At 50.6% G+C, this 23,702-nt stretch overlaps 1 protein-coding gene across 5 annotated transcripts in view; it reads right to left on the bottom strand.

The window, feature by feature from the left end:
- Positions 1-1,500: 1,500 nt before the first annotated feature.
- Positions 1,501-23,702, bottom strand: part of TMEM229B (transmembrane protein 229B) — a 43,279-nt gene continuing 21,077 nt past the window's right edge. For 2 of the 5 annotated variants that reach the window (XM_032245842.1, XM_032245841.1), the window contains exons 2-3: positions 17,367-17,538; positions 1,501-5,133 (exon numbers count right to left, since the gene is read on the bottom strand). In XM_032245842.1, coding sequence (XP_032101733.1) covers positions 4,612-5,115 — 504 coding nt within the window. In that variant the 5' untranslated portion in view covers positions 5,116-5,133; positions 17,367-17,538 and the 3' untranslated portion in view covers positions 1,501-4,611. Of the gene's footprint in view, positions 5,134-7,451; positions 7,872-8,602; positions 10,648-17,366; positions 17,539-19,245; positions 21,151-23,702 lie in introns of those variants that run through there. The other 3 variants (XM_032245840.1, XM_032245839.1, XM_032245843.1) reach the window with 3 other exon arrangements.

Here is a 23,702-nt window from a genome sequence, read left to right as displayed (position 1 = left end):
CAGCCTGACCAACATAGGAAACCTCGTCTCTACTAAAAATACAAAAATTAGCCAAGAGCGGTGTCATGTACCTGTCATCCCAGCTACCTGGGTAGCTGAGGCAGGAGAATCACTTGAACCTGGGAGATGGAGGTTGCAGTGAGCTGAGATCGCACCACTGGACTCCAGCCTGGGTGACAGAGCAAGATTCCGTCTAAAAAAAGCCGGGGTGTGGGGGGAGTCTCGGCCTCTCTCAGTCTTCTCGCAAGCAAGGGACTTGCCTCTTGCTTCTTCTCTGAAGCTCCATAAAGGAGACCCTGTTTCACTTTGCTTGCCTCTTTCTTTCTATAAAATCTTGTTTTAATGGAACTACCTTATACATTTGTTTATGCTAACATGTAAATGACTGCTGGATATTTATACTAGCTCATTTTCAAAAGGGAAAAAGCTTTCAGTCAAAGAAATGAAAACCAAGTGAGTGAGGGAGGCAGAGGGCCTTCCCAATGATTTAGAAAGCTCACCGCCTACTCCATCCAGAAAAGCAGTGGGTGTTCTATAACCCAGCTGCGACAGGTGGCCCAGGCCATTTGTGTTTGCTGAAATGACTGAGCGATTTCAAGACACGGTCTCACTCTGTCACCCAGAGTACAGTGGTGCAATCATAGCTCACTGCAACCTCCAACTCCTGGGCTCATGTGATCCTCCCGATTCAGGCTCCCCAGTATCTGGAATTATAGGCATGTGCCACCATGCCTGGCTAACTTTTTTTTTCTTTTGGAGAGATGGTGATCTCTGTATGTTGCCCAGGCTGGTCTCAAACTCCTGGGCTCAAGTAATCCTCCTACCTCAGCCTCTCAAAGTGCTGGGATTATAGGTGTGAGCCACCACGCCCGGCCTGACTGAGCAATTTATGAATCCTCCATCCTCTTCCTGGAAGTAGGAAAGTGGGCAGTGGCTTGGTGGTGGTGGGAGGCAGGGAAGCTCAATGGAGCAGAGGTACATAAAGGGGGAGAGATTACTCCCTCCAAATGCACTTCTCAGAAAAAGCAGGGCTGCCAGAGAGGAGTGCAGAGCTATTTCTTTGAAACAGGGCTTTCAATGTAATACAAAGTAAAGGGCTCTGGCCTTCTATGTCTTTGGGGGTCCCTCCTGCCCCATGAGATGTCCCAAGTCATGGCCGATGTTTCCAGGAGGAGCTCGTCTCATGGGCAGGTGCAGCCAACCTGTATACTGCCTGGGATTGCCCTCTGCCCGGGGGCATGGGACAAAAGTAAGGCCTGGATCACATTATGCCAGCTGAGAACTGGGGTCAGTGGGTGATTTCAGGTTACCAGACAGTGTCAGAGCAAAGACAGTAAGAAGGATTGGCAGGGAGTGTCACCTGCCCCCTCCATGGGGTGGACCCACCCAGCAGCCCTCTTGGGTCAGGAGGGCATGATGCCAGGGTGCAAAGGGCCTGGCCCCCAGCAGCCCCTGAAAAGTGGTTCCAAAAGATGAAAAACAGATGGGCCAGAGCCAGTCTTGGAACACAAACACCAGTATATTTTATGTGCACAAATGTGAAAAGGAAGAGACAGAGGGACCAATGGAGACACAGAGCAGGCCATGGGCGCACAAACCGTCGTGTGTCCTTCTCAAGAGCTGCCCAGCTGAGAGATGGTCCCACCCACTTCAAAGGCCCTTTAGCAGAGCTGGCACCTGCAGCTTCTCCAGGTCTGGGTGGCCCCAGGGTGGAAGGCATGCTCCCTGTCATGGCTCCTCTAAGGGCTGGGCCTCTCACCTGTCTGCATCCCAGGGTAATGCCTGCATAGTCCAGGGCTTCGTAAATGCAGGTTCTCATGAACTGACCCATTCAGCAGCTGCCTCCCCAAGAGACCCATGCAGAGTGAGGGACCAGGACAAAAGGGCCTCATGGGCACTCCCTCGGTATTATTGCTGTGAATAAGCTAGGCCATTGTGACTCACTGGCATTGAAGAGGGGACAGGGCACATGGGACAGGATGCCTCGCAGACATCAGAAGCAGTTCAACCATGCAGGGCAGCACATTGCAATCTGTAATCAGAGATGCTGCCATGTCCAGTGGAGAGAGGCCCAGGACACCAGAGGTTCACAAACAGCAGGCAAACACTCCCCACCAGCACCCTTAATGCTTGGCAGGGCTGGGATTATTCCAAACTTTGAGTCCCTGGGCACTAAGGGATTGGGGCCCTGATACCCAGAAAAGCAAGAGTTGAAGTCTGGGCTATCCCTGGTGAGATTTGAACCCATAGATCCTGTGGTCAGGTCATGGGTTGTTGTCTTCCTTTGCTGGAGGTTTGATGCCCTATGAAGGGCAGTTGGAGCAATGGGACACCTCGATGGAGCAGAAACACAATGCTGGATGTTGCCAGACACACAGGTGTACCCCAGGACCTCCTGCACTTGGGAGCTTATAGGACCCAGAGAGTAAATGGTGCCAGGGGATGCCCACAAGGCAACATCTGGAGCAGCAAGACCTGGTAGACCATTCAAGGGCTTGCTCTGGCTGAGAATAGCTGGTCACTGGACTCGGTTGTGGAATAGGGGTATAAAGACGGGTAGTGGGGTCTAGGAGCCCACATGGAAGGCCTGAAGGGGTGCTGGGAGACTGAGACAACATGGAGTTGGGGAGAGAACCAAGGAGACAACTGCCCAGAGAGAACAGGGAAGCCAGACAATATTCTCCTGGAATTTTCTCCACCTATAGATGGAAAACAATCTACTTTCACCAGAAGCCTGATTCTCTGTAACCCCCAAAGTCCTGGAATTGGGGCCAAAATACAATCAAAAGGAGGGCTGGCCCCTGAAGAAAGTAGCTAATCCCTGGATTTGAGGAGCCTGCCCAGGAAATAGGCTAGGAAATACCCTTCATTCTGCTCTGGACAGGGATAACTGCAGAAAATCCTGCCAAAGGCAGAATCTGCATGCTTTTCTCCAGACCTAGGACACAACTGTCGCCCACCCCACCACACCCTGCAACCTGGGTCGTGCTATCTGCACGGTTTGGGCAGGACAGCCAGCAGGGAAGAGGACATTCTCTCCACAAGTGTTATTGTCACTTTGTAACGATCCATAAAAAGGAAAAGGCTAATTTCTACCTAAGAGTCCTAGTGTGGTGAAGGAGAGACCATGTACCATGGGATGGGCCACTTTCTAATGGACCCTTCCCCTTGGGGAGTGAAGGTCAGAGCCAAGTAGGCTGGAGTATGTCACCCGTCCACTGCCAGCAATGGACCTGTCATTGGGCAAAGTGGGGCAGTGGAACCAAGGTACCAATGCCCATGAGTGTGGCAGGGTTAATACTGTTGAAGGAGTAAGCTCAAAGGGCCAGCCTTGCTGGGAGGAGTTTGGGGAGAGGGGCAGCCCTGAGGTTTTGCTACAGGGCTGGGGCTATGGCAGAACTAGAACTGATACCCTGCCACAAAGGAGGCTCCAAGAGCCTCTACAGCCACAAGGTTCTCCTCTCTTTCTTCTTCTCATTCTCCATCAGTCTCCAATGCTGGATACCTGGCTTCCCCATCCCATAGAAGCTAGACTGCTCAGTTCTGGCTTCAACATAAACCAGCCAGGGAATAGATGACCTAGAACTCTGCCTTTTCCCTACCAAACTGACTTGCCTCTAGGTCCCCATTGTGGATCCACAGGGCCTATCCCAGCCTGCCTGTGCATTGGAGGGCATCATTTGTTCTCAGCTGGGCCGCTATGACAAGGGAGCACTGCCACGGCCCACTAGACCGGGGCAGGGAGGCGCAACTCAGGAACTCCCCAGGCATCAGGCCAGCGGGAACAGTGGAGGGAAAGCTGCAGGGGGTGGGAGTTGGGGGTGTCTCAGGGCTCCATCTCCAGCTCCTGTGCTGCCTAGGGAGCTGGGGTGGGGCAGGTGTGGTGACTGACATGGATAAAGAGCCGCTAATTGTAAAGGCCTTGAACACAAGCGAGTAAAGGGGGAAACGCCACCGAACACACGGGGATTGAAACTTCCAAAAGCCCAAGGTTGGTGGGAATCCAGCACCACGGGGGCCCCAGAAGGCCAAGGGAGCAGCGCAGGGCCCTGGGGGAGGGGAGAGGAGCCAAGGAAGGGTCTCCCAGCCCTTGCAGACCAGCGTTGCGGCCACGCAGCCTCCTGGCTGCCCAGTCTCTCCTCCGCTGCAGCTCAGCAGGCCCCTGGGGAGGTATTGGTTGCAAGCAAGCACCTGAATATTGCCTAATGGAACCAGCCAAAGCCCAACTAAATCCAGAGGGGAGGGAAGGAGGTCAGGCCTTGCCTCCCACCTGCAGCCCCATTCTCATCGTCCCTTAGCCAGGACAGGGCCTGCTGCTTCCAAAGTCAACTACATAGTCCATCGCTGCTCAGCCACAGGCCTCCCGGCACCAGCCTCTGAGCTGGGCCAGGATCCGTGGACCCTTCCAAATGTCCCTCTGCGACCTCCACACCCCATCCCCCAACACCTGACCCCCGCCCCCCGTGGAGATTAGGGGGCTGTGTGTGCCCTACACGGGTGAGGCCTGGCCGAGGCAGGGCTTGTGCGGCATGGATGGGGCAACCTCACCAGCTTGGTCTCTTGGTCCATGAGTTCCATGAGAGATCCCCAGGCCCCCCACCCGCTCCCTACTCAGTCAGTCTTGACGTGGCCGTTGGCCAGAGCTAGGGCGCCACTGGGCTCCCCGGGCTCGGCGTCCTTGTCAAAGCGGAGGCGGAGGGTGTTGCGGATGATGAACTGCTCCATGATGAGGGCCCCGCAGAACCAGGGCACGGCGTACTCCAGGGTGATGAGGCCCATGAAGTCAAAGTCGAACTGGGAGTAGTCCCAGGGGCAGGCGTTGAACTGGCGCAGGATGAAGCCGGTGGTGAACTCCCACAGGTAGGTCCAGAGCGTGTAGATGAGGCAGCGCAGGAGCAGCGGGCAGCGGCCGCGCAGCCGCAGGTACATGCGCTCCACGATGAGTATGGAGGTGCCGTAGATGAAGAGGGCCCACACGCTCGTGACCCCTGGGAACTTCCAGTTCAAGTTCACCACGAACTCCCAGGCCGCCGTGAACATCACCTCGCAGAAGTAGCCGTGGATGGCGTACAGGTACCAGCGGGACAGCGCCGTCAGGGGCTCGGCAGACGCCATGGCGCCGACTGGGGCCGGCTGCGGGTGGGCACAAGAGAGACAGGTGAGGGCCTGATGCGGTGGCTCACGCCTGTAATCCCAGCACTTTGGGAAGCTGAGGCGGGCAGATTACTTGAGGTCAGGAGTTTGAGACCAGCCTGGTCAACATGGTGAAACCCCCTCTCTACTAAAAATACAAAAATTAGCCAGGTGTGGTGATGCATGCTTGTAATCCCAGCTACTTGGGAGGCTGAGGCAGGAGAATCACTTGAACCCACGAGGCAGAAGTTGCAGTGAGCCGAGGTGGTGCCATTGCACTCCAGGATGGGCAAGAGAGCAAGACTCCCTCTCAAAAAAAAAAAAAAAAAAAAAAAAAAAAGACCAGAAAAACCTACCTACCCCCCTGACTGCCTCTCCAATGCCACCCAAATGCTGCTTAGAGGGAGGTGTCTATACTCCCTACAGCTTTTTGGATTATCTGTGGTCAGTTGAAGAGTCTGCTGTCCTGGTCCACCAGTCCTCCCCATTTCCAGGCTACTTGCTGATTTCTCAGCAGGCCTATCCACTGGGGACCCCATTTCTTCCCCCGCTTCTCAAACAGTTCCACGTCACTCGTATTTCTGAGATGTAAGTGACCCATCACATTTGTCTCTGTGTGTGTGCATGCCATTTTTAAAACCATTTTTAAGTGTACAACTCAGTGGCAGTAAGTACATTCACATTGTTGTGCAACTATCACCAGCAACCATTTCCAGAATTTTTTCATTGTCCCAAACTGAAACTTGGTATCCATTAAATACAAACTCCCATTCCCCAAACCCCTGGCCCCTGGAAACCACCATTTTACTTTCTGTCTCTGTGAATTTGACTACTCTGGATGCTCCATATAAGTGGAATCATACAAACACTGTCCTTTTGTGACTGGCTTAGCATAACCGGCGTAGCTTTCCCTCAGTGTAACGTCATTAAATTTCATCCACGTTGCAGCACGTGTCGGCATTTCCTTCCTTTTAAAGGCTGAATCATACTCCATTGTATATAACACCATATTTTGTTTATCCTTTCATCCATTGATGGACACCTGGGTTGCTTCTACCTTTTGGCTACTGTGAATAAGGCCGCTGTGAACATGGGTGTACAAAGGTCTGTTTGAATCCCTGCTTTCAACTCTTTCAAGTACATACCCAGAAGTGGAAATGCTGGATCCATAGTTAACTTTCTGAGGAACTGCTGCACTGTTTTCCACAGTGGCCACAACCATTTTACATTCTCCATAAGCAATGCACGAGGCTTCCAATTTCTCCACATCCGCCCCAAATGCTAGTTATTTTCTGTTTTGTTTTTATAATGGCCATCCTAATGGGTGTGAGGTGGTTCTCTCATTGTGGTCACATTTGTCTTTGCTCCATTAAATGGGGTTTTAGTGTTTGGTTTCAGTGTTCAGGGGAAACCAATGGATTGACACAGGAAAGAGTCCTCCCCTGTCCTTCTGACTCCCTTCCCTTCCCCTCTTTGAAACCCCACCAGTCTTCAAGGCCTGCTCCCATGCTGCTTCTCTCGACTTTCTCCTCGCCTTCCACCAGCAACTGTCTGCACCACTCATCTGGCCCATTATCAGGTGCCACCCCAATGGATTTTTGAGGAACGTGCCCTCATGATCCAACTAGCCTGTGAACTCCTTGAGGACAGTGACCGTTGCACAGGCTGGTGCTTTGTGGCCTTGACACAGGCCTCTCCTGAGCAGGCCCTCTCTAAATGACATGTCCTGTCATGTAAAGAGTGGCGTGGGACTGCATCAAGAATGGGAAGGTAGGGCTTGAGAACATAAATCCCAGCTCTGCCAGCCTCCAGAGGGTTCACATCTCTGTCCATCCCCTCTCCAAGGTGGGAGAAGAGACCGAGGTTAAGGACATGAATCTGCAGTATGGACACCTGTCTGGGAATCCCAGCCTCACATTTCAGCTGAAGCAGTCCCAGTCACATTAATACCTACCTATCCTTGTGCATTGCTGTGTGGTCTTCCAAGAACTTCATTCATATTTTGTCATGTTTCTTACATAATTAAGATTCATATGAATGTCAGATAACTTTATTCCCATTTTTTTGGAGTGAGACAGTTGGAGTTCAGAGAGCAGACATCATTTGCCCCATATCCCAGGACCAGTAAATGACTTAGACTAGAACCAATATCTCTTGCTTTCTACTTCAAAATTTACCCCACTGCACATGACTGCCCGTCTCTTAGACATATGTACTGAATGCCACTCCCCTGCTCAAAAACACTCGATAGCTCCCTATTTCCTAATGAAACACAACAGCTTCCTTGGCCTGCCATTCAAGATTCTTCATGACCTCGCCCCGATTGACTCTTCAGCCTTCTCCTCACAATCCAGCTCTTCCTGTCTTTCATCTCCATGCCTTTGCAGGTCCTGTTCATTCTGTGGGGTGTGCCTTTCTCCTCTCAATTCCGTGAGTATAAACCAGCTTACAGATTACCTTCAGAACAAAATCTCTTTCATCTTCCCAGGTCCCAAGTCCTCTCTTCCTCCTCTGAATTTCTACTGCAGTTACTCTGTCTCACTCCCTTTGGTACAGGTTATCTTCTATTATGTTATGTTGAGAATTTTAGTCCCCAGCCAGACCTCTTTCCTGTGTGCTGCACGTACAGCTTACACTCTACCCTAGGCAGCTCCCACTAATGTCCCACAAACTCATGGGCAGGTGTAGTGGCTCATGCCTTAATCCTAGAATTTTGGGAGACCGAGGCAGGAGGATCGCTCAAGCCCAGAACTCTTGAGTTTGAGACCAGCCTAGGCAGTGCAGTGAGACCCTGTCTCTAAAAAATAAATAAAATCAAACCCATTATCTTTTCACCAAAACCTGTTTCCATCCTAAGACCCGCACCCCAATTAATGGTACCACCATGCACCCAGTTAGAACCAGAGGCCTCAAAGTCACTCTGGCTTCCTCTGCGACACCCCCACCCTAACATGAGCTCCTGAAAGTGACGGTCTTGCCTGCCTGATTCAGCACAGTATTCTCAGTGCCTGACACAAAGCCCAGCACACAGAAAGCATTCAAGACAAGAATAAAGGCATTTCTTAGTTAGCAGTTGATATATAACAAATCATCCCCAAAACCCTGGCCTAAAACAAATACCATCTACTATTACAGCTCACGTGTCCGTGGTTGGCAGACGGCTGGGGCAATGTAGCTCCACTCCACCTGTCTCTCATCCTCCTCTGGGGCCCAAAGGACTTGCCTGGACATATTCTTCTCATGGCAAGGGCAGAGGCACAAAGGTGAGCAAGCCTAGCTGCACAAGTGTGACTCAAGACCCTGGTTAAGGCATGCCCACCACCATCCCACTGGCTAAGGGAAAGCCACCAAGTCAGCCACTAACACCCGCCCTTTCTACCTCTTACATATCTTTGGGATCTATCCTCTCCTCTTCATTCCTCTTCTTGTTGCTACCACTGCTGTGGTTCAGGCACTCATCATGTCTCACCTGGATGACTCCAAAGGTCTCCCAGCTTTGCCTTCTTCCTTCTAATTCACTCATCACAGGACGAAAGAGTGTATAGAAAAAAACGCAACCTTTCTAAAATACAAATCCAACGTTTCTTGCCACTTAAAGCCTGTGAGTGGATCTTCAACATCTACAGGGTAAATAAAGCTCAAACCCCTGGGGACAGCTGGCAAAGCCCTTGACAACTTGTCTCTGCCTCCGATCCTGTCCTCCAGATCTCCACCTTGCTATTTTTGCTACCTGGGCCCCTCTCAGGACTGGTGAACCCATAATCCTCCTTTAAGACCCAGCTCTTCCTCTGTGAGGACTTTCCTAAGCACCCTGACTCCAGAGCTGTCTGTTGACTTCTGCACCCTCCCTTCTCTGTGGTGACAGTGAGCACTCTCCTTTGCTGGATTCATCTGAAGGCCAGCACCGGCAGCCTCCTGAGGAATGCTTGTTTAATAAGAGGTAAGAGAAAAAAGCAGGATTCAAAACTGAATATTCAACCTAACTTCGATTCTGCAAAGCCATGCATACGTGCACATATACAAAAAAATCAAACAATCATCTCTGGATGGTGATATCATTGATTTTTTGAATATTTTTCATCGTACTCTTTTTTCCTAACAAGCATGTATAACTTTTATAAAACTAAAATTTCACTTAAAATTGCTTGTGAAATGAATACATATTCACCGCGTTCATACCTCATATATAGAAGGTGTTCAATGAATTTGCTAAGCAAATGAACCCGAAGAAACCCGAAGTCATGCAAAATTAATGCAGGTTCTTCCCTCCTGGGTCTTCCAACAACAAACCATGCCTCACAGGTCTGAATAGGGCCAGCTGGTTAAGCTCAGGGGCCCCAGATGATTCTAACTGCCTGGGTTGGAATCCTGACTGATGCTTTCCACCTGTGGGACCTAATGGAGGCTACTCGACCACCCTGTGCCTCAGGGTCCTTGTAGGTAAAGTGAGGATCATGAAAGTAACGACCACAGAATGCTGTTGTGAGGATGAATGAGCCAGTGCATATATGCCACTTAGAACACAGCCAAGGCTCCAGAAGGGGCAGCTGTCATTTCCGGCACAGAGCCAGGCTTCTAGACAGCCCTTCCTGCTTTTATGCCGCCTCCTACCTGATGCAGGGTGGCTGTGCCTCTGCTCTTGGCAGTCTCTAGGAAAGCCCTTCCTGTCCAGCAGGTTAGGTCTTCATCCCCACCCTGAGCACCAAGCTAGGGAGCCAAGAAATCCAGTGGCAACAATATTCCCACATACAGCCCTCAGGAGAACAAAACTCCCACAGACAGCCCGAGAGAGTGAACCTGAGCCTCCAGCTTCCCTGTGGCTACTGAGGGATGAATGGAAGAGGAAGGGTCTCAGAGCCAGCCCGAGGGGGAGGCTTGAAAAGTGGGTAGACTGAAAGAGTCACAGCCTGTCACCCCCTCATTTTATCCTATGCCTCCCACCGCCAGGCAGGAGAGAACAGACCCAGGCTCCAGGGGAGCACACTGAGGCAGGCTGACGGCCTGAGACAGATGGCACAGTGCAGGGATGCAGAGACGGCCGAACCTCCTGCCCTGACTCAGTCCCCGTGACCTGCACATACACCCCTGGCTCTCCCAGCCCCCAGGGCCCAGGCTGAAGGAAGGGAAACCTCACTTACAGGGGCTCTCCTGCAGCAGCCTGACATGACTGTATGGATCTCATCACCCAGGCCAGCACCTTAGCCTTGAGGCTGACTTTAAACCTTGCTCTTCTTGCCTCTGATCTCTCTGGGATGGCCCAGAATGGTTTCCCAGCTGGTAACATATGGGAAGGTCCAGTCTCTTCCCCAACCCTAGCAGGTAACTTGGGAGAATTAGACCCCAAAACCCTCGGAGCAGAAGCAAGATGAAAGGGGTAGCTGTCAAAGGGAGAGAGAAACCTAGGGTGAGAGACAGCAAGTTGCTGGACAGAAGAGTGGATGGAGTTCATGCCTATAGTCCAGCATCTTCGGAGGCTGAGGTGGGAGAATAGCTTGAGGCCAGGAGTTCGAGACCAGCCCGGGTGATATAGCGAGACCCCCATCTCTAGTCAAAAAAAAACCAAAAAAACAGCAACCTAGTTTGATGTGTGTGCCTCTAGTCCCAGATTCGATGGCAGGAGGATTTGTTGAATTCAAGAGTTCAATGCTACAGTGGGCTATGATTGTGCCACTGCACTCCAGCATGGACAATGAGCAAGACCCTGTCTCTTAAAAAAAAAAAAAAAAGAAAGAAAGAAAAAGAAAGAAAGAAATATAAAGAAGTAAGATGGGGGAGAGAGAAACAGAGTGTGTCCCAGGCCCAGATTCTGTTTCTGGGCAGCAGGAAACCCATGGGTAGTAGATAGCGGGGAAGCACACCACAGCGAGGTCAGTGTCTGATGGTGGAGCTAGGAGAACAGAGTGGGTCCATGCAAAACCAACATGGGAAATGAAAGACCTGGGTTGGGGCAGAAGATGGGGTTGAAGAGAAAGGAATAGGAGACAGTGTCATCAGCTGAGGTGGCAGCTCCCAGTGTGGTGGGGGAGATGGTACTATTACAGGCTGGGCATTGACTCAGATACATTTTCAGAGCCCTACTCTCCAAACCCATTTCTAGTCAGCACAGGAGCTGTGCTTAACTTTGAGCTAGGACAGGCTCACCCACCACATCCAGGGCCTGACAGGCCCCTATTCCCTGCCCCGGCCTCCGCCCACCTGAATTCCTGTACCCCTGGGCCCCTTCCACTAGCTCCCTGCTCAGCTCTGGGATCAGAGCCCTGGGAAAGCCTGCAGCAGGAAGAACCAGCAGCTCAGTGCACCTTGGCCTGTTTCTCTTGGTGACAAACAAAACTGTCCTGAGGCCTGTGACATGAAGATAGGACAGCCCAGGAACAGAAATTCAGGGTGGATTGGCCGGGCGCAGTGGCCTACCACTTTGGGAGGATGAGGTGGGTGGATCACCTGAGGTCAGGAGTTCAAAGCCAGCCTGACCATCATGGTGAAACCCACCTTTAAAAAAAAAAAAGAGAAAGAAATTCAGGGTGGATTGAAGAGGAGGAGAGTGTGAGCAAGACTGAATGCTGGAGGGCAGAGTTTGGAAGCAGTGGAGAGCTTCACAAGCAGGGTTTGGGTAAACAATACTCAAATCCAAGAGTCCTCATACCTGATGAAAGGGCCTGGGCAAACACAGTCCCAGTGAAGGGCCAGGACTCAAGATGACTTGTGAGATCCGGGAACTACCCCTCCAAGGGAACAGGTGATGGGGAGGGGGAGCTGGCTTTCAGAGCCCTGCTTGCTAAGAGCATCTCACCGGGTGCTCTCCGAGCCTGCTGAGCTGTTTCATAGGGTGGCAGGGGACACCAACAGCAGTTGAGAGGGGGTAAAGAGACTGCTATGAAAGTCTAAGACAGGATGTTTTGGTACCAGTACCATGTTCATTTGATTATTGTAGCCTTGTAGTATAGTTTGAAGTCAGGTAGCATGATGTGGCAGGGGGAATGGAGACAGCAAGCCACCATGGCATGTATGTACCTATGCAACAATCCTGCAGGATGCAGGATGTACACATATATCCCAGAGCCCAAAGTACAATTAAAAAAAAAAAGAAAGAAAAAAAAAGTCTAAGACAGGCTGAAGGCAAAACCAGATGGAATGACTGCCCTTGGTTTTGTCACAAACCCCCATCTTGTTTCTGGGGGCTAAGGTGCCACAACACAATAACTGGGAATTTCTGTCCAGAGAAGCATCTTGCCAGGAAATCAGGATTCCCCTCCCATGCAACCCTCCTGGGCAGGCCTTCCGCTTTCACCCCACTCACTTCCCAAGCCTCACTGCCCATCCCCAGGGACCCCTGTCACTACAGTTCCATGTCCTGGGAAGACCCACAGCCCTTCTGGGAGGCCCCTGAGGACAAGGCAGTGGTGGACAGCTTCAGGAGTCCCTGGGTGGCTCTGTGCTGAAGGTGAGTGGCTTCAATAAGGAAACGGCAGAAACCTCCCTGAACGTCCCTTGTGGTCATGAAGTTAGCAGGGAGGAAAATAGGGCTTGCTCAGGGCCAGAAGGGAAGCAGGTGGAGGGAAACTCCTGTAGCCACTGGCTGGTGCACATGCCACAGAATTCCACCCTCGAGCTGTGGGCACCCCCCAGGAAAGCCCCAGGGATCAGTGACACTGCAGGCCTTAATGGAGTCCTCCCTCCACCTCCCAAGTCACAGTAATAATAATAACTATGTGCTCTTCTCAGTATTTCCATGAATTAACTCAAAAAGTCCTCAAGCCCATTTTACAGATGGGGAAAGTGAGGCAACAAGAGCCTACATTCTTTTTTTTTTTTCATGGAGTCTTGCTCTGTTGCCCCAGCTGGAGTGCAGTGGCATGATCTTGGCTCACTGCAACCTCTGCCACCCAGGTTCAAGTGATTCTCCTGCCTCAGCCTCCCAAGTAGCCACCATGCCCAGCTGATTTTTTTTTTTTTTTTTTTTTTTTTTTTTTGTATTTTTAGTAGAGATGGGGTTTTGCCATGTTGGCCAGGCTGGTCTTGAACTCCTGACCTCAAGTGATCCGCCTGCCTCAGCCTCCCGAAGTGCTGGTATTACAGGCATGAGCCACCATGCCTGGCCAAGCCTACATTCTTATAACTACAAAAGGCAAGGCTGGGATTCAAACCCCACAAATCTGACTCGAGTCTTCGCACCTGATCAGCACACTGCACTTCCCCTAAGGCTCCTCTGAGGCACTACAATTTTCTGAGTTTCTGCTTCTGGAAGCTGGGATGGTATATGGAGAGACAACAGGAAGCAAGGAGAAGGTTGTGAACTTCTAGGTGGATCATTAACAAATTTCCCAACTGGGTGTCAGAGCTCCCAAAGGCTCCCAGCCTGTTCTTCAGGATGCACAGAGAGGCCCTCCAGGTCAAAGTTGACAGTCACAGGACTATGACAGCAACCAACCCTCAGGCCTCAAGGCATGTGCCATTCAAAGGCCCCTCACCAGGACACACACAACCCAGAGGTCCCCTGACTGCTAGCCCACCCCAGTGCTCCTGGGAGTCTCAGATGGCCCAGCCCTGCCATGGAGACACCAGCCAAGAGTAGGGGCCTGCTACCCAAAGATGCAACAGCTAGCGTGTCAGGAGCCACAGTCCACACAGAGGATTTTAGGGGGCCTCGGATACCAAGCAAAGCCAAGCAGGAGGCAGAGCAGAATAAGTGAGGTTGGGGTACGGAGTCAGTTCTGGCACAGAGGTCCCTGGGGCTCAGGAAGCAAAGGATGCCCTGCACAGGGGGCTGGCAGGCTGGCATCCCATACCTGCCCGTGGCTGCCTCTCTGTTACCATTCAGGTCTCAGCTCAGCTGTCACATCTCAGGGACTTTTGATTCCACAATCCAAAATAGCCTCTTTGTCACTCACATCATTTCATTTTATTTTCTACATAGCACTTTCACTTTCTGATATGTTGCTACTTAATGATGATCTGTCTCTCCTCAACTAGAATGCAAGCTTCATAAGGGCAGGGGCACTGTCTTGTTCACTGCTGTGTAATCAGTGCCTAGAGTGGTGCCTGGCAATAATATCTAGTAATACTTCCGGAATGAATGGATGGATGAATGGGCCCAAACAGGCTCAAGCCCTTAAACACTGATGAGGTCCAGTATAAGCAGCTAGCTGCCTCAGCTTCTCTTCCCACCTTTCTTGAGAAATATAGCCATCTAAAATGTTTAATTTTAGCATTAAAATTTTTTTTCTGAGTATAAAAGTAATGTGCTCACAGCTGAAATTTAAACATTACAGAATGACATAGAAAGCAAAAGTTCCAGGCGGGGCGTGGTGGCTCACGCCTGTAATCCCCATACTTTGGGAGGCCGAGGCGGGCAGATCACGAGGTCAGGAGTTCGAGACCAGCCTGGCCAACATGGTGAAACCCTGTCTGTACTACAAATACAAAATTTAGCTGGGCATGGTGGCGTGTGCCTGTCCTGAGGTGCAAAAGTGTGCTGAGGCCTGTGACATGAAGATAGGACAGCCCAGGAACAGAAATTCAGGGTGGATTGAAGAGGAGGAGAGTGTGAGCAAGACTGAATGCTGGAGGACAGAGTTTGGAGAGCAGTGGACAGCATCACAAGCAGGGTTTGGGTGAACAACTTGGGAGGCTGAGGCAGGAGAATCTCTTGAAGCCAGGAGGTGGAGGTTGCAGTAAGCTGAGATTGCGCCACTGTACTCCAGCCTGGTGACAGAGCAAGGCTCTATCTCAAAAAAAAAAAAAAGAGAGAAAGCAAATACATCTTAGAGAAAGTCGCTATTAATGGTATGTTGTATAGTCATCCAAATTAAATTTTATTTTAAAAAAAACCAATATGTGCATCACAGAAAAAGCATTCATAGGCTGGGTATGGTGGCTCACACCTGTAATCCCAGCATTTTGGGAGGCTGAGGCAGGAGGACTGCTTGAGCCCAGGAGTTTGAGACCAGCCTGGGCAACATAGCGAGACCTCATTTCTAATAAAGAAAAAAAAAGCATTCATAATTCCAAACTAGCAGCAATGATCATTTCTCCCTTGCAATATTTTCCTATGTGTGTATTTTCCAAGTCACCATAATATGCTTATTCTGCAACCTGCCATTTTCACTTGTCATAACTATCTTTCCAAGTTGTTGTATAGCCTCTGTGCTCATTATTGTAATGGCTGTGTACTAACTATTCCATCAAGTGGAAAATTGTAATTTACTTAACCTAGGTGTCCAAAGGGAACAATTGTTTCCCATTTCTACTACTATAGATGACACAACAGGAAGTACCTTAATGCCTGTGACAGAAGAATTCAGCCCTTTTCCTCTCAGGTACTATTTCTTAATAAGATTTCTTAATGAATAATTGCAGAAGTGGAATCAGTGAACCAAACGGTCCAACAGTCTTAAGCCTAACAGCATAGATTGCTCCAAGGAGATGTGTCATGTGGTGTCTCCCATCTGAGTCACCACATTCCCACAGAGGCATCCATGGCCATCTCTCTACCCACAACCGCCTTCCCCACCCCGCCTCCTACAGCCTAGCCTTGCTCACACCACCCTGGCTACAAATCAACTCAAGAACACACTTCCTGAAAAACACGCATCAAACTGATTTTACAAGCCCAGGCTGAGTGGAAAACAGTTCTGGCTCTGAATTGTAAAGTCTCAACTAGGAGAGTCAAGATCTACCTAAAGTGGAGGAAGACCTGATTACCCCTCTTCCACTCCCTGCAAACTCCTGCATGGAATCTGAAGCTCTGGGCTCCCATGGACCAGCCTAGGAACTCCTAAAAAAGCTTGTTTGTTCAAGATTACAAAAACCCAGCTCTGCCTGCCATGCCTTCTGGGGAGCTTCCTTCCTGCAGGCCTCTGATCCCACCAGCTGTGGGCCCTGCACAGACATAACAGCCTTCAGGCCAGACAGGCCTCTGAGGGTTGGGAAAGCAGCCAATTGTCATTTTTTAAGGCATCATCAAGGAAAAGCCAGGGGCTGAGGCTGGAAAGAAAGGCCTGTGAGGACAGGCAGGGCTGTGAAGCTAGGAACCTCTCACCCTACCTTGAGTTTGTCTTGCTGAGGAGGAGATGCTGCTGCTGACATGCGGCAAAAGCAAGAGGACCTGCTCCTCCGGATCCCCTGGTGCTCACTCTTATGGCAGCTAAGGCTCACAAATCCCCTCACTTCCCAGGGCCCTGGAAGCCCTACCCAAGGCCTTCTAGACCAGTACCACATGCATTGCTCATGGCTTCTGGGCAGACTCCAGTCCCAGGTGATGCACAGTGATGAACACTACATAGATCTGAAGCCCAACAGCCAAAGTAGACACTGTCTCCCAGGTGTGGGAGACACTTCACTCACGTCAGCCAATCTAGGTGATACCGTTTGGCTCTGTCACCACCCAAATCTCATCTTGAATTCCCACATGTTGTGGGAGGAACTGGGTGGGAGGTAACTGACTCATGGAGCCAGGTCTTTCCCATGTTATTATTGTGATAGTGAATAAGTCTCATGAGATCTGATGGGTTTCTTTTGTTTTTTGTTTTTATTTTTGAGATGGAGTCTTGCTGTGTCACCAGGCTGGAGTGCACAATCTCGGCTCACAGGTTCAAGCAATTCTCCTGCCTCAGCCTCCTGAGTAGCTGGGACTATAGGCATGTGCCACCACACTCAGCTAATTTTTGTATTTTTAGTAGAGACAGGGTTCACCATGTTGGCCAGGATGGTCTTGATCTCTTGACCTCATGATCCATCCACCTCAGCCTCCCAAAGTGATGGATTACAGGTGTGAGCCACCTGTAATTGCTTGGCCAATCTGATGGTTTTATAAGGAGGGAGTTTCCCTGCACAAGCTCTCTCTTTGCCTGCCGCCATTTATGTCAGATGTGACTTGCTCCTCCTTGCCTTCCACCATGATTGTGATTCCTCCATGCTTCCCTATCCATGTGAAACTGTGAGTCTATTAAACTTCTTTTTCTGTATAATTACCCAGTCTCAGGTATGTCTTTATCAGCAGCATGAAAATGAGCTAATACACTGGGTCTGGCCTGGTTTTTAGAGGCCACGTGGCCATAAGACAGCTCCAGCATGTGATGGCCCAATATTGCTTGACATTCCCCTCCCACTGCAGAACAGCAGGATGGGAAACAGACTCAGAACTAGAACGTCCAGACTCGTGCCCATGCTGATGAGATGCCCAGCAGGCAGGATCGCTAGGCTGGTGATCCCCTGGGTGCTTGTAACATACTCACTTATCACACCCTTGAGTGTGCAGCTCAGAACAGACATCAGGATCACTGTCCAGGAGTGTCCCAGGTTAACCTTTTTGGCTGGACTTTGGTGCCATAGTCCTCAACGCAGGCAAGCATCAGCCCTAGGGCTCAGCTGATCCTTGGCTGGTTGGCTGGCAGCTTCCATGTGTCCCTGGGAATAAACGAAGAGGCCTTTATTAGCTTAAACTGCCCCCAGCAGATCCCAGGCAAACACTGCAAGGGCCTGGGCTCTGGGCTCAGCACCAGAGACTCCTCCTGCCCTGGCCACCAGGGCACCTCTCCTGCAACCTGCCCCCTCCTTTCTGCATCTGGTTTGCTCAGGTCTGATTAATCCAGCCACAAGAGTCTGGGATGGTCCTAGACAATCCACATGTGGGGGGTTAGGACTTAGGGCTTCTTGCCTGAATGTGCACACACTTGTGACTCTGAGAGGGGATATAATTTTAGAATCTAGCTCCATTCTCATTCAGCTTCAAATTACATTCTCACCTTCACCCTGTAGTGAGTACATCTGTTCTAAAGGGCGGTCAGAACCTCATGGAAGGCAGACAATGTAGGACATTTGTTTCAGCATTTTGAGAGCAGAGAACCAGCATACATGCAGAAAAACAAAATGTGTGCAAAACCTTTCTATGTGCAATTCTACTTCTCATCTATTCATCTCATTTTATTATTTTACCATTATTATGGTTGAGGCCCTTCCTGTGAACATCACTAACTGGCTACAAGCAAATACAAATCTTACTTTATAATGCCCTTTGCCCTTTACATTACTTTATAATGTACTTAAAAAAAAAAATCAAATAAAGACAAGTCTTGCTATGTTGACCAGGCTGGTCTCAAACTCTTGGCCAGTCCTCCCACCTTAGCCTCCCAAAGTGCTAGGATTACAGGCATGAGCTATTGTGCCTGTCCAGCCATGTACACATTTTTAATAATATCCCTAAGACTTGGCTGGCGCAATGGCTCATGCCTATAATCCCAGCACTTTGGAAGGCCAAGGCAGGTGGATCACCTGAGGCCAGGAGTTTGAGACGAGCCTGCCCAACATGGAGAAACCCCATCTTTGCTAAAAATACAAAATTAGCCAGCATGGTAGCTCATGCCTGTAATCCCAGCTACTTGGGAGGCTGAGGCAGGAGAATCTCTTGAACCCAGGAGGCAGAGGGGGGTTGTGGTAAGCTGAGATTGCACCACTGCACTCCAGCCTGGGCAACAAGAGCGAAACTCAGTCTCAAAAAAAAAAAAAATCCCTAAGACTTGACTATTTAATGGAGATTCCAACATTTTTTGTTTTAATATGAAAGTGCTAAAGCTTCTCTGAAAACCCCCTGGATATAGGATCATCTGAGTATGCCCAAGAACAGCACTCAGGCCCAGCATGGCCCTCCAGGACAGCCCAGCCACTCAGAAGCTGAGAACAGTATGTGGCTGGGGGTGGCAGCTGGCACTCCCCCGTGGATGACCAGGCAGGATGGACCAGAGGTGCTGGCCTGTGCTAATGCCCACGCCCACCTTCCTCCCTCCCCTCTGACCCCCAGGCTCTCAGAATAGAAGCCACTTGAGCCTTTGCTCAAGCTGACAACTTGTGAAGCAGGCAGGCAGCTGAGGAGAAGTGAAAGGGCAGGAGTAAGGGACCTGAAACTCACTGTGTGCACATGTGCTTTCTGGGGGTGCCTCCCCTAGGACTCCCCTCGGGGCCTCTGCACTGAGAACATCACAGTGGGCTGCTGTGCTCAGCCCTGCCTCCCCCTCCCCAGCTCCTCCAAAGGGGACCCTCCAATTCTCCCGGACCTGTCCATCTTCCCTACTTCTCCCAGCCTGCCAGATGGCGGGCAGGGGTCACTTTGGCACGTACCTATCACCTTGAGGAAAGGGCTTTAACAGGGCATGTCCGAACCCTCCGGGCCTCCCTCTCCACCAGCACGACCAGGACGCTGTGCCTGTGGGGAGTTCAATCCCACCTTTGGGCACTTCCCCGACCCTGGCCCTTCAGCCACATCCACGGCACAAGTCAGAACTAAAACAGAAACAGAAACAGAAACCAAAGACCACATCCTGACAGCACAGCCTGCCGGTTACTGCAGCCAGCTCAGGAAGCCCACTGCCTGCTGGGGTGCAGCCCTGGCAGATGAAGCCCCAGCGCTCAGAACAGGTTCCTATTGGGGGCAGCGTTCCACTAGATACCTCTGGCTTCCTGGTCTGCAGGCTTTTTCCCCAGGAAAAACTTAGTTGCAGGGAGGACGAGATGATGGTGCTGCAGAGGTCGCACCTCTTCCTCCAAGTGTGTAAGCTGTCCCTAGGCCTCACTGACACTCCCTATTCCCCAAGAGTAGGTCACAGGGGACAGGGGACATGAGGCTCCTTTGTGGACAGCAGGACCTGAACCAGAGATTCTTACAGCATATGAATGAATGATGAGCCTTTATAGCAACTAACATATGGATAGAACTTATATCATCTCTCATGATTTTTCAAGACTCCTGTGGGGCCGGGAGGGCAGAAATGGTCACCTCTATTTTAGAAATGAAAACATAGAAGGTTCAGGACATTAAGAGATTTGGCCAAATCCAAACACTTGATTCAAATCCCAGTCCTCAGCCTCCAGAATCACCCTATTCCCATACGGTGTGCCTTCAAACTGCTTACCACCCAAATCTCATCCTTAACGCACATGTCTGCACACAAGGGTCTTCAAGTCAGTGTAATCTACTTAGTCCACTCCAAGTAAGCCGCTTATTCTGCAAACTTGCAGCTGAGTTTGTCCATGCAGCTTCTCGTCAATATGCCTCAGACGCTGCTAGGAGCATGAAGACGCAGAGACCACCACCTTATTTCAAGCCCTGTCACCTCTCCCGCCCTCCTCTGCAGCCACCACTCTGACCCCTTCTTCCAGACTTGCTCCTGCCTCACTCCTTTGCGATGTCATTCCACAGCCTCCAGGTCATTCCATCACTGATGTTCCCAGCGGGCTCTGACCATCCTTCAATTGAAACATGTCGTCCCATCTAAAAATTCCTTCTCTGTGTCTGTTTCCTCCACCACACAATGAATTCCTTGAGATCATAGAATTTCTGCTGATGGATGGACAGGCAAGGTGAAGAAGGGCCCAGCTACATTTAAATTCTTGGGCAACTGAGACATCCAGTGTTATTAATCAAACATAGCAATGTCTTGTGGTGTTCTCTAATTTCTAAGCCACCATCACAGAGGGCTGTCTCCCACAAAGCACCATACATGTTGGTTTACTACAGGCAAGGCTGTCTCTGCAGGTGAAGGAAGCAAGGAGAGTGCTCACTCTCCCCTCTCCCATCTCCAGGAGTCATTGCACAACCAGAGTGTGAAGAAAGACAGAGGGGGCGGCCTGGGTCTGGACAATACAGAAGACATGTCCGACATCACGCAAGGAAGGCTGAGGCAGGAACAGAGCATTCCAGGCATAAGGGGAAACATTGAAGCCTCCTACGTGGGCAGGGGGCCAAGTGCAGGTTCAGGTCAGAGAATAACAATGCCTGTTCCTTCTACAATGTGCCGGCACTCTCAAAAGCCACATCAGTTTTTGTGCACACAGGATTCACTTCCCAAAGAGGCTACTGGCAGGAAATTCCCTTTGCATCATTTTCTCTTCTTTCCTATAACTATTTAAGGTAAGCTGGACTTGCAGGATTGAGTCTCTGCCTCTCTGGCTGGAACCTAAAAACCAGATCTCTCTCCCCCGCCCCCGCATCATCTCCTTGGCCTGGAACCTAAGACTGGAGCCAGAAAGCACCCAGGCAAACAGTACCTCTGTTTTTTTACCCCTCCCTCCTTTCCTTATCCCTCCCCAAATCTCCCTGTAAAGGAAAAAAAGTTTTTTCCTTCTGCTGTCACACTCAAAGCAGCACACTTCTGTGACCAGATATGGGGTGGGCGTGGAGGGGGTTCCCCACACCAAACAGCTCTCCAGTGGACACCAACTGGGTCTAATAAAGTTCATTTCAACTCTGACAGAATCTATCCCAAGATAGCAACAGATCCTACATTTCGAGGGCTCAGTCCCACAATACTGCCCCCACTTCAGATACCAGTCACAAGTAGGTAGATTGTCACCTGTACTTCTGACCAACTGGCTACAAACGTGGGTTCCCTTGACCCCCTTCTTGGGTACTATTAATTTGCCAGGATGGGTCACAGAACCCAGGGAAACACGTACCTTTACTGGCTTATTATAAAGGGTGCAGATGAACAGCCAGATGCAGAGATGGATAGGGTGATGTGTTTGGGGGCACGCACCAGCACCTCCACATGTTTAGCCACCCAAAAATTCATCAAATCTTGTTGAAGAGCTTTTATATAGCTTGATCTCCACCCTCCCACACCTTTCCTGGAGGTTGGAGGGTGGGGCAAAATGTTCTAATCCTCTAAGCATTTGGTCTTTCTGGGAACTTGCTCCATCCTGGGCTGTCTAGCCTGTCCCCAACCCGCCACTTCCCAAGTAACTTCATTAGCATAAACTCAGATGTTATCAGAGGGGCTTACTATGAATAACAAAAGACATTCCTGTTACTCAAGAAATTTCAAGGGTTTTAGGAGCTCTATGACAGGGACCTGGGACAAAGACCAAATACATTTCTTATTACTCCACACTGTCCGACCCAGGTGCCCACAAAGTAGAGAAGATGCCCAAAGGCCCACTGGGAGCCCCCTGGTTACTCAAAGCCCCCAGTTCTTCCCATGTGACTCAGAACAACCACTTTTACTTATCCTGGAGTAAGAAAACCCTGAGCACAAATGGATCTGGCAACTTCCTACACCAAGGAGGGGCCAAGCTCAACTACAGATGCAATCAGTATTCCACATCCCCCGAGGGGAAAGCCTGTGTCTGTCCCGCTTCCCCGGGAGGAAGGAGAGGCCCAGGCCTTGGGGGCCTGCCTGGCATGGGGAAGGTGGGTGGAGATGGCAGATAGGCCCCAGCCTCACTGGGCCCTGTCCTTCCCCTCTGTGCCCCTCGTTCTGGGCTTGGAAGCTGCGCTGCCCCACCTGCCTGACATCTCGCCCCACTGTCTTCTGTCTCACTTGGAGGCCACCTGTCCTGTCCATCTCCTCCCCCACTTCATCCTCCCTATCTAACCCACTCTATCTCACATGCCCCTCCCAAAGTCCCCCTCTGAGCAAACCCTGACCACCCAACTCCACCACCTTGGACGGTGGTCTCTGGCCCCATGCCCCTTTCTTTCCATTCCCACCCTGGCACTCAGTAGCTGCTGCTCACTGCCTGAAAGGCTGGACAGCTGCTGGGCTCTCTAATTAGCTGCCTGGCTGCCGTCCCAGAGCGAGGCGTGTGTTACTGTAAAGAACTGCCTCACCTCGCCTTCATCAATAATCCCCTATGCAGATCCCATCAGGCAGCGGCTGAGGGGCCCTAGAATACTCGGCACATGAGACCAGCAAGCCTTCTTCTGCCTGCCAGAAAAGAGAGGCAGCAGCCTCGCAGCCTCACTGGCAAAGTGACCAGGATTTTATCTGTGTTCTCCCCATTACTGCCCATGTCCTTAGGATGTCCTGGAGGTTACTCCACCACACTGCATCTTCAGAAGTGACAGGGGCCCAACCCCTTTGTTGCCTCACCAGGGAGGCAGAAAGAAGCCCAGCAGGGCTTTCAGAAGACAAGCCTAGACCACTCCTGTGGTGTGACACGAGGACTCTGCTTTTCACAGCCTGTACAGCCAAGCCACCCAGAGATTTCTAAATAACCAGAGAATTTAGTCCAAGAAGTCCTGTGGTAGCTGGTTTGTTTATTCAAGGTGTTATATTCCAGTAGTCAACAAATATTTATTGAGACCCAGTGAAGGGTCTCACACTATACCATGTGTGAACAAGACAATGTTCCTGCCCCCTTGGAGCTCACAGGCAGGTTGGAAGATCGGTGATAACTAAGCAGCCCCATACATACTTTAATTTCTAATATACAGGTATTGATCGACTTACCACCTATGCAACTTACGACAATTTGACTTTACGACCACAATCACTAGCCACAACTGCTCCACGTCTGGCAGCACAAACGTTGCCCAGCTGGGCGTACAACAGTGCGGACCAGTTTCCAGCAGCACTACCATCTCCGCGTGCACCATTTCAACTGTACATATAGCCTACTCAACTTATGACCAAATCGTGTTAACGACCAGTCCGCGGTCCTGACTGTGGTTGTAAGTCGAGCACTAGCTGTAAAGGCCAGGCGGGGGAAAGAAAGAAACCGAATGCCGGAGGGTGAGTCTTAAATGTTAAGGAGGTAGCATTTGTGCATAGGTCAGAAAGATGAGAAGAAGTCATGCA

Source organism: Sapajus apella, unplaced genomic scaffold, assembly GCF_009761245.1.
Source record: "Sapajus apella isolate SASKATOON/1434 unplaced genomic scaffold, GSC_monkey_1.0 scaffold59, whole genome shotgun sequence".
In the NCBI taxonomy this organism is placed as follows: Eukaryota; Metazoa; Chordata; class Mammalia; order Primates; family Cebidae; genus Sapajus; species Sapajus apella.
The sequence above is the reverse complement of the archived record's forward strand: the minus strand, read 5'-3'. Positions and strand labels throughout refer to the sequence as shown.